This window comes from Bidens hawaiensis, unplaced genomic scaffold (genome assembly GCF_021521415.1).
Source record: "Bidens hawaiensis isolate Kalapana, Puna unplaced genomic scaffold, B.hawaiensis_p1.1 tig00008970_1, whole genome shotgun sequence".
NCBI classification, from domain to species: Eukaryota; Viridiplantae; Streptophyta; class Magnoliopsida; order Asterales; family Asteraceae; genus Bidens; species Bidens hawaiensis.
Window position 1 is genome coordinate 414499 of NW_027491655.1, and position 9474 is coordinate 423972.

The following is a 9474-nucleotide window of genomic DNA, read 5'->3' on the forward strand; positions in this document are numbered from 1 at the left end:
ATGACAAATAGCGACAAACTAAAAACCCTCGGTATTGTGTAGGTAAAAAATGTCTCGGAAATGTGTTGGAAAAATGTATGTTGAAAATGTGTAGGAAAAAAATGTGTCAAATAATATGTGCCAGAAATGAGTAGGACATATTAGGCTGCTGTAAAAGTTTCACACGACAGATTTTCTGACGAAATTAGTTTTGTCAAAAACCCGTCGCTAAAGGTTGTTTCTTATGCATTTTCGACGATTTGTTATAAGAAACGATCCAATTTTTTAGTAGTGAAAAAAAGGAATGATAAAGACATTTTTGAAGCTCAAACAGGTTTACATTGATGACCATTAACTTCAAAGAAGAATAATACAAATATAAGTTGAAAACTACATTTTAAGCATAGATTAACACACATCATATTTGATTTCTCCGAATCAAAATGAAAAGGTATATAAATCTATTGATCACATCATGCAACGACTTCAATGACGTGGTTTGGCATATTTGAGCGAGCGTGAGGTGCAACATCATGCTCGTTTTCTTTGAGTTTGCTCACCACCGGAAGAATATCAGAAGAAATTAAAGCGCTTAGCTTCGCAACATCTATTGTTTTGTGGTCTATTTCTTGGATCTTTTTCTCCTCCATTTCACTGACCGGATACTTTGTGGCTTCAAACTCTGATATCTTTTCGTTAGAATCAGGCTTCTTGTTCTTGTACATGTAATATAGTATCATTTGAATAATACCAAAGGTGAATCCAAGAACATTTGGAACCTGTAAAAATGAGTCATTTACAAACCACAACCTCTTCAACTTAAAATTGCATAACGCAATGAGGGGTTTTTCGTACCGCAATATTGAAGTCATGAAGAAGAAGACCGTAAAAGAACCACATAACTGCACTCATGGTAAGTGCCACTGATAGTAGAATCGGCATGTACTCGACACTTTTTGTTTTAATCACTTGTCGCTGCAAAATAAAGTGAATAAATATTAAAATTTGGTGCTTATGTATTTTGAGGAATAAACCTAGGAAATGAAATATATTTTTCTAGTTCCATATGATTATAATTTTATAAATATATGCTTTTTAAGCATTTATACTTACCAAAACTCCTAAAGGTGCTACAAAAACACATAAAGAGAACACAAGGCAAATCCATCCAACTATGACACCCCGAGTTACTCCGTGTGCAAAAAATTGAGTCAAGACAACAATCAATCCAAAGCCAACAACTATTAGTAGTACAATTAGCTTCAAACTCTCCATCTGCGTAACCAAGTTTCTTCGGTTAGTTTTTATTAACCGTATTTATATCAAGAGTATGATCTTGAAATTTTAATGTATGTATACAATAAGTACGTACCCTAGCCTTCTTTGGTGCGTAGAAAAGAAAGAAACAGATGTAGACGGTTTCAATGACGATACCAAACGAGTTAATGGTAATGAGAAGCAAAACATTGGTTTTGAGCATAGCGTAATATATCCAAAGCATGGCACTAAATAAGCCTACCACATAAGGCGCTGACTGAAATCCTTCTGTTGATTTCTTTTTGTAAACTTTATAAAACGTCGGTCTGCATTTAAGTTAGATTGTTTTAGGAAGGTTAGGTAATAAGTAGATGGAGGCCTTAACTATAGCATATCACGAAATCATGATATAAAAAGGAGACTTACATTGGAGCAAGAAATACCATAAACGAGACAGTATTGCCTGAAAATATTACGAATCAAAACGTTAACCGCAGAACCAAGTAAGAAAAATAAAAGTACTAGGGAAGGAAGGGGATATTAAAAGTGAAGAGAGAAACAAAAGAAGTATATACCAAGAAGGCCAAATGCTAGAGTGAGGTGAGCTAATGCCTGCGTCATTTTACTAAATCGAATATTATAACTATCTTTCGCCAACCGATTTCACAAACTCAAGTGCTGTTTAAGCAAATGCTACCTCTCTCTATATGTGTTCCTTGGTACTCCTGATCAATGATCTGTGTGTTATAGATTTTTGAGTGACCCCTTTATATAGGAAGCAATTGTTAAGGGTGGTGGCTCCACCAATACATCCAACTTTCCGCATTTTCCATTAAAATTGTGGCTCAAAACATATTAAAAATCTAATTTGAGTTAGTACATAGTGGTGTATTTGTTTAAGTAGTGCACTGAATGGCATCGATCAGTAGCACATTATTTTACCGACATGTAGAATTAGCTAAAGAGTACGAGCTTACAAAATGGTACAATTACTTCAACAAAGTACGATTATAACAAAAATGAAAAATTAATTTAACAAGTTACCTCCTAAACTTGTCCTAACCGTCCTTTTATAATTAACTTGAAATCACTTATAGCTTGATGACCATGTCGTCAACTAGGCTCGCCTTTTCTTTCTATTTGATTAAAATTATCCTTTTCCGAGCGATGTCTCAAATTTCAAATTAATCCCAAATTGAATGTCTATTGAACTGAAATGATCAACATTTAACGTCATATTTTAAACTTATTTACTTATCGTTATAGTATAGAGTAGATCCAAAGTTAGCAGATTCATTTTTGGAGCAACCAATAAAATCACATGAACTAGAATCTGCCTTCGACACATTTGGATCCCTAGCTCCCGAGGCGGTTCGCTTCTTGGAGCGAGTGCAGAAGGTGGTCCACAGTGACTCGCAAAGCCCGAGGAACCAAGGATTTATATTTAGTAGGATAGGCTTTGCGATTCAAAAGTGGATAGCGGCGCAGCTTGTTGCTCGCTTACCCATTATCCAGATGTAGCTCGCTTTGTGTTATATAAAATATTAGAACCAAATTGATAGCTCCTCTTTAGAGTTACGGGGCATAAGATGTGGATTAAAAGCCTCAACGATGCAGATTCGGACCCAAAGTTCATTCATTTAGAATCCCTTATGGATTTTCATCACTAGTTTAGCCATTTTGACCTCGTTAGTTTCCATTGTAAACGATCTGGGGGCATTTGTAGACATGGAAAAATATTTGTTAAAAATATATTAAACAACGCATTTGATTTACTCATCTGATATCAACTTCGGTTTTAGTTTACTACGACTTGGTAATACGTGGTTAAGTTTAATATATATTACGTGGTTAAGTTTAATATATATTCTTATAGATAGAGTTTGATGTAGTTATTTATGCATTAAAATTTTACGTTTAACCGTCATTCCCACTTTAATAGGATAATGAGGTTAGTGTTCAATCCCTATAATGTAACACTTAGTCGTTGAGAAAAAAGATGTATGATAACCCATATAACCTAGACTTAATTATCTTTGTAATAACACACAACCCAAGTCAAAGTCTAAATGATTAAATCCCAGTTTTGAACAAGTGAACTATAAACAACTAAATTGGAATTCCAGTTTTTTTTATTATTATTATTTAAAAAAAATAGTGAAAATGAACAACTAATCAAAAGACTCCCGTTCAGAAATAGAAGTCCCTGACCATGTCCCACTGACCGACAGCCCAAGCCCAGTTGATTTAACTATATAAAAATATCGATCTGTGCTTTACTAAGTTATCTAGCTTTAAGGCTCGCTTTTGTTCTAGTGCTAGCTAGATTCAAGATAATATCACCACTATAAATCATATAAACACTAAAAGCATTATACATTATCATCATTTTTGGATAAATTATAAAAAAAACATTACTTACAGTTATATATATAGTCTATAACCAATTAAAGATATATACACACTTAAAATACATAAATATATAACATATAACTTACACTTATCAAAAGTTTCTTCCTAGTTTGAGAAAAAGGTTATTTTTTTTTCACTCAAATGGTAATACTTTATAAAAAAAATGCCTGAAAGGGCCAAACGAAAACAAGACAATCTATCAATCATACATAGTATAAATCCTTTCAACAACAAAACTATTGGTAGGTTTGAGAAATGTGAGATGTAGACAAACCATATCTCCATTCATAATATAGAGAGGTTGCTTTTAGAGAGACCCTACTCCGAAACCAAGTGTATCAACAATATAGGTAGCAATAAAAATAACAATAGTAATATACTAAAAGTCATAATAATAAATTGGTTTTGTTTTATAATAATAATTAACTACTCCTGAAAGTCAATAACCTTAATCTTACGTCTCCAAAAGTTTATATCCTTGATAATGTCCTCTACGAGGTGAAGGTCTAGTAAATCATGTCAAATCAAGAAATTGAAACAACATAATAACACAAAGTTATAACTTACACCAATCTAATCAAGAAATTGGTAAATATTTAGACCCATTAGAGAATCATAGGTAAGTTAGTGCCTTGATATCTTCAAGAATTATCCTCGGTTTGCTTCCGCATTTGAGAATTTTACCTCATTCCTAGTATTTCAAATACACCAACAAGCGATGACCAAAATGCTATGAATTATATCCTTGAGATCTTCCTTCGGACCAGTTGGTAGAGATCGAAGATATCTTCAACCGTGAAGGCGGAAATAGGACTAACCTTGTACAACTTTTAACATATTGATTGAGGAAACGTAACAAGAGGTGAAGATGTGGGTTGCGTTTCTAAAGGGAACTCAAGTGAATATTTCTAACCGAAAGATCACACTGTCTAGGTCGAAATTAAGCTTATCCATCTCCGCTCTCCAACCGAATATATTGCGTTTACTATAGAAACCCAATAGCATCATTTGAATTGTACAAACCCAAGGAGTTTTTAATTAAATACAAATTTTGTAACCATTTAAATTCTGAGATGAAAATCAAGCCACATAATCTTGGTGTACAAATAGACAAACAAGATTTAGATAATACCAACACTTTTAACGAAGTGGGATTTATATGGATCTCGTCATCTAAGGTGCCCTTTAGTTTTGTGGTGCCCTTTTAACAACCTTTTTAACATCGAATAACAATTAGTTCCAACCTGTAAATATCACAAATTACTACAGTCATGTGTCCACTTTTACCTTTAAGAGAATAAACTATATGCTAGTTTAAAGAAAATGCATTTTTTTACCAACATATGCTTTATTAAAGGGATGTTTGGGTGAACTTTTAAAAATTGTTTATTTGCTTGCTGAACGTGTTTGACAAACTCCTTCAAAAGCTTCAAATTTGAGGTTTTAGAAAGTTGCTTTTACTTTTCAAAAAGCAAATAAACAAAAAAAAAACAATTTTAAAAGCTCATCCAAACACCCCCTTAAGTTTTTTGCAAGCAATTACCTAAGTGACACATGTGAACGGAGTCATGATCAAAGCAATTGGCGGCATCGTCAGGGCTAGCTCACGTATTTTGGTGGCCAGCCTAAAGCAAATATGTGAAGGAGAATTGACTACCGCACTAGTTCTATCGCTACCCAACTTTGATTAAGTCTTTGAGCTAAAATGTGATGCAAGTGGAATATAGGGATACATGTATAGTATTGATTCAAGAAGGCAAGCTAGTTGGCTATCACATTGTAAAGCTCAAAGAAGCATGCCAGAAATGGTCAAGTACTTATGACCAAGAACTTTATGCAATTGTATGCATGCCATAGGACGGTGCGAACATTACTTGATCCATAAGGAGTTTGTGGTTTACTCAGGCCACCCAATGTTGGGTTCGTAGGCCTTGTTGGCCTGATTTATTATTTGAAGTCCAAGTGTCAGACATGTGTAGGGTGGCCAGACCGAAGCCCGGCCCGGTTTAGATTTCTTGTTTAATATGATACAAACCCTAGTCGTATCTCTATTTAAACAACGCCGTGTACTTGTAATTGTCACTCAAAAAAAGTTGCCACCTCATGACGTAGGCGTAGGTCAGTTTAGACTGAACCACGTTAAATCCTCCTGTTCGTTTATTGCTTTCGTGTATTGTGTTCGGTTCATGTGTGTGTTTAATCCTAACACCCAACTCTCAAGTATTTCCATGTACCATGGTCAAAAGCACAACCCTAGTTTCGCCAACAAAGTAGCTAATGCCCGTAGTAGGAGAAGAACCCTCCTTTTGGCTGTCCGGAATGAAGTCGTTGCTTTGTTGGATTCGAATATCTAAAAGACTTATATATGAGATATATGCTGATTTCAACAAGGTTAAGGAAGAGATTGACACTAAATAGCACATAGGAGAATTTTATACTTCTAGATGGTTACTAGTTCAATGAAAATCACATTTTCCTCCCTCGAACCTCATTAAGGGAAAAAGCAATCATGGGACGTTTACATGCCCACTTTAAGTCACAATAGAGCCCGGAACACTGCCCCTGGGATGCTATGGGGCGTTTTGTGGAAAGCGCCAATGGAGGTTTGACTTCGGTCAACCAAGCTCCACCCAATGATTAACAAGGTGAGGGGGGGGGGGGGGGGGGGGGCTATTTAAGGTTTTATTTAACTATCAATCCATTCATGTTTTTGTTCTTTTTCTCGGGTCACTTTAACAGGGTGTCTCCTTATATGTTTTATTTCACCATTCAAAAAAAAAATCTAAATAAAGGGTGTGACTTTCATGTTATTACCCAAGTACGAACCAATAGCATCATACTAAATCCGTGACTTTGTAGTTGGTAGTTTCCTAGCACTACAAGATAGTATTGGATTTGTGACTCTAATTTCGGTTGCAAATCTGTTGCATAAAGTGTGTGCAAACAAAACATTAGTGGCAAAAACCTCTATGGTTGCGATAAGTTTGCGACCATATTTTCGGTGGTAAATAGCATTTTGTGAACGAAAACATGGTGTCAAAAACCTCTGTAATTAATTTCGTTTAGAGGTTGATTTGATGAATATTTGTGACTGGAATCAATTAGTGACCAAAGTTTCAATCGCAAAACTTGCGACGAGTTGTAATTGTTACCAAATTGAAAACAACTGTTGGAGTGCTTGGCAATTTCACTGTTTTACGAGTTACGACTAGATCTTGGTTGGTCGTTAATTTAGCAATTGTATTTTGACCGCCAATCAATATCGCACTTATATCATACAATCTCAGAATATGTGTGTCCGCAGTGTAATATATATATATATATTTTTATCACTTTTGAGGGATATAGAGAAAATAAAAGTGATAATGACATTAGATTCTAAAGCTCAAAAACAAGTTTACATTGATTTCAGTGAATAAAAATACACATATATGTTGGAAACTACATTTAAGACATATGCCTGATCACCACCCATACATACTTGATTTTTGCAAATGCAAATGAAAAACTATATGGATATATCTCATCATGCAGTGACTTCAATGATGTGATTTGGCACATTCGGGCGAGGTTGAGGTTCAAGTGCTACATGACCGGCATCATGTCCGGTTTCTTTGAGTTTGGTCACCACTGGAAGAATATCAGCAGATATTAAAGTGGCTAACTTTGCAACATCTATTGTTTTATGGTCTACTATTTCTTGGATCTTGCTTTCCTCCATTTCGCCGACAGGATACTTTGTGGCTTCAAACTCAGACAATTTTTCGTTCGAAACTGGCTTCTTGTACTTGTACTTGTAGTATAGTATCATTTGAATAATACCGAAGGTGAATCCAAGCACATTTGGAACCTGTAAAAGACACAATAAGTTAATTTGAAGATAGATTAATTTTGTTAACATAAGAGAGTTTTTGCATACCGCAATATTGAAGTCACCAAGAAGAAGGCCGTAAAAGAACCACATAACTGCGCTGAGGGTAAGTGCTACGGATAATAGAATTGGCATGTACTCTACACTTTTTGTTTTAATCACTTGTCGCTGCACAAATATTGTAAATGAATATAAAAAATTGGGCGCATATAAAATTCGAGAAAGAACTAGGAAATGCAAATACAATTTTCTTGTTTAATAAGGTTCGTATCTATATTTATACATGTATACTTACCAGAACTCCTAATGGCGCAACAAAAACGCATAAAGAGAACACAAGGCAAATCCATCCAACTATCACACCACGAGCAACTCCGTGAGCAAAGAATTGAGTCGAGAAAACAATCAATCCAAAGCCAACAACTATTAGCAATACAATTAGCTTCAAACTCTCCATCTGCAAAACCAAGTAACTTTGGTTTTAGCTTATATCAACCTCATTATATACAAGGATTAATTGATTAGTACATACCCTAGCCTTCTTTGGTGCGTAAAAAAGAAAGAAACATATGTAGACAGTTTCAATAACGATACCAAACGAGTTAATGGTAATGAGAAGCAAAACATTGGTTTTGAGCATAGCGTAATATATCCAAAGCATGGCACTAAATAAGCCCACCACATAAGGCGCTGATTGAAATCCTTCGGTTGATTTCTTTTTATAAACTTTATAAAATGTCGGTCTGCATTTAAGTTAGATTGTATTAGGAAAGGTTAGGTAATTATTAGATGGAGTCCTCAACTATAAAAAAAGAGACTTACATTGGTGCAAGAAATACCATAAATGAGACAATATTGCCTGAAAATAATACAAAGGAGAATGTAAACTACAATATCATGCATGAAAAAATAAAATTGAAGAGAGAAACTAAAAGAAGTATATACCAAGAAGGCCAAAGGCAAGCGTGAGGTGAGCCAATGTTCCTGTCATTTTTCTTAATTGAATATTATAACTATATCTTTCTCCAACCGATTTCACAAATTCAAGTGTTGTTTAAGAAAATGCTACTTGCTTTCTCTTTGTGATGTGCATAACAAATTCTTGAGTGACCTCTTTATATAGGAAGCAATAGATAAGGGTTGTGGGCCACTGGCCAATCAATATATTATATATAACTTTCCTTTTCATTAAACTTTTGGCTTAACACTAAATGAAAATTTAAACATGAGTACTGAGCACTTAATCAAATGACACCGCCAGCCAGTGGCACAATGGTTTACAGAAGTATAGAATAAGTTAAAACGTATCTTAACAAAAAGTACAATTAAATTAACTAAGTATGTTTTAAATAAATGATAAAACCAACTAACAAAGTTACATATACTTGGCCTCTATGTCTAGTTACTTTGAATGCAACCGGTTATAACACCGTGCATGAGTTTCTGACCACATGGTTGACAAGTTCCTTTAGTGATCAATAGGCTCGCCTGCTTGGCCTCTTGGTATTGTGACATCTGGTGTTTATTCTCTTAAAGTTGTAGTTAAAAATTCACGTGACATGGATGAAAATGCCTTAACGAGCCAAAAGACTCCAAATTCCTTCATTTTGAATCGTTATTACTGAGAATTTTTCAAAAAGCCATCCATTTTGAAGCTTATGGCTTTCTTTTTAAAAATGTTTCAGTAGTTGATGTAATCAGCATTTGTTCAATATGGTCATCTTATATCATTTTCTGGCTACAGTTTTAGTTTAAAATTTGACAATACTGGTTTATATATTCAAAATTTATCAATTTTCTCTTAACAATTTTTCTTTATTTATTTGAAATTCTCCTCGACGCTATAACAACAAAACATATTAGTTTGACCCAAGTAACATAAACTAATCCCTGTAGAAAATAAACACATTAAAAAGTCAATAGTACTACTACTAGAAAACTGGCCTATTCCGTCC

At 34.4% G+C, this 9474-nt stretch overlaps 2 protein-coding genes across 2 annotated transcripts; both read right to left on the bottom strand.

Annotated features, from left to right (window-relative positions):
- Positions 1 to 298: 298 nt before the first annotated feature.
- Positions 299 to 1991, bottom strand: LOC143530703 (bidirectional sugar transporter N3-like). The gene is made up of 6 exons (XM_077026170.1): positions 1812 to 1991; positions 1663 to 1699; positions 1352 to 1562; positions 1093 to 1254; positions 835 to 954; positions 299 to 758 (listed from the first exon to the last, which is right to left on the bottom strand). The coding sequence occupies exons 1-6, from the start codon at positions 1855 to 1857 to the stop codon at positions 453 to 455; spliced, it is 882 nt and encodes a 293-aa protein (XP_076882285.1). The 5' UTR covers positions 1858 to 1991; the 3' UTR covers positions 299 to 452.
- Positions 1992 to 6995: 5004 nt separating this feature from the next.
- Positions 6996 to 8662, bottom strand: LOC143530702 (bidirectional sugar transporter N3-like). The gene is made up of 6 exons (XM_077026169.1): positions 8465 to 8662; positions 8342 to 8378; positions 8052 to 8262; positions 7815 to 7976; positions 7568 to 7687; positions 6996 to 7498 (listed from the first exon to the last, which is right to left on the bottom strand). Exons 1-6 carry the CDS (start codon positions 8508 to 8510, stop codon positions 7175 to 7177), a joined length of 900 nt encoding a protein of 299 aa, XP_076882284.1. The 5' UTR covers positions 8511 to 8662; the 3' UTR covers positions 6996 to 7174.
- Positions 8663 to 9474: the final 812 nt, after the last annotated feature.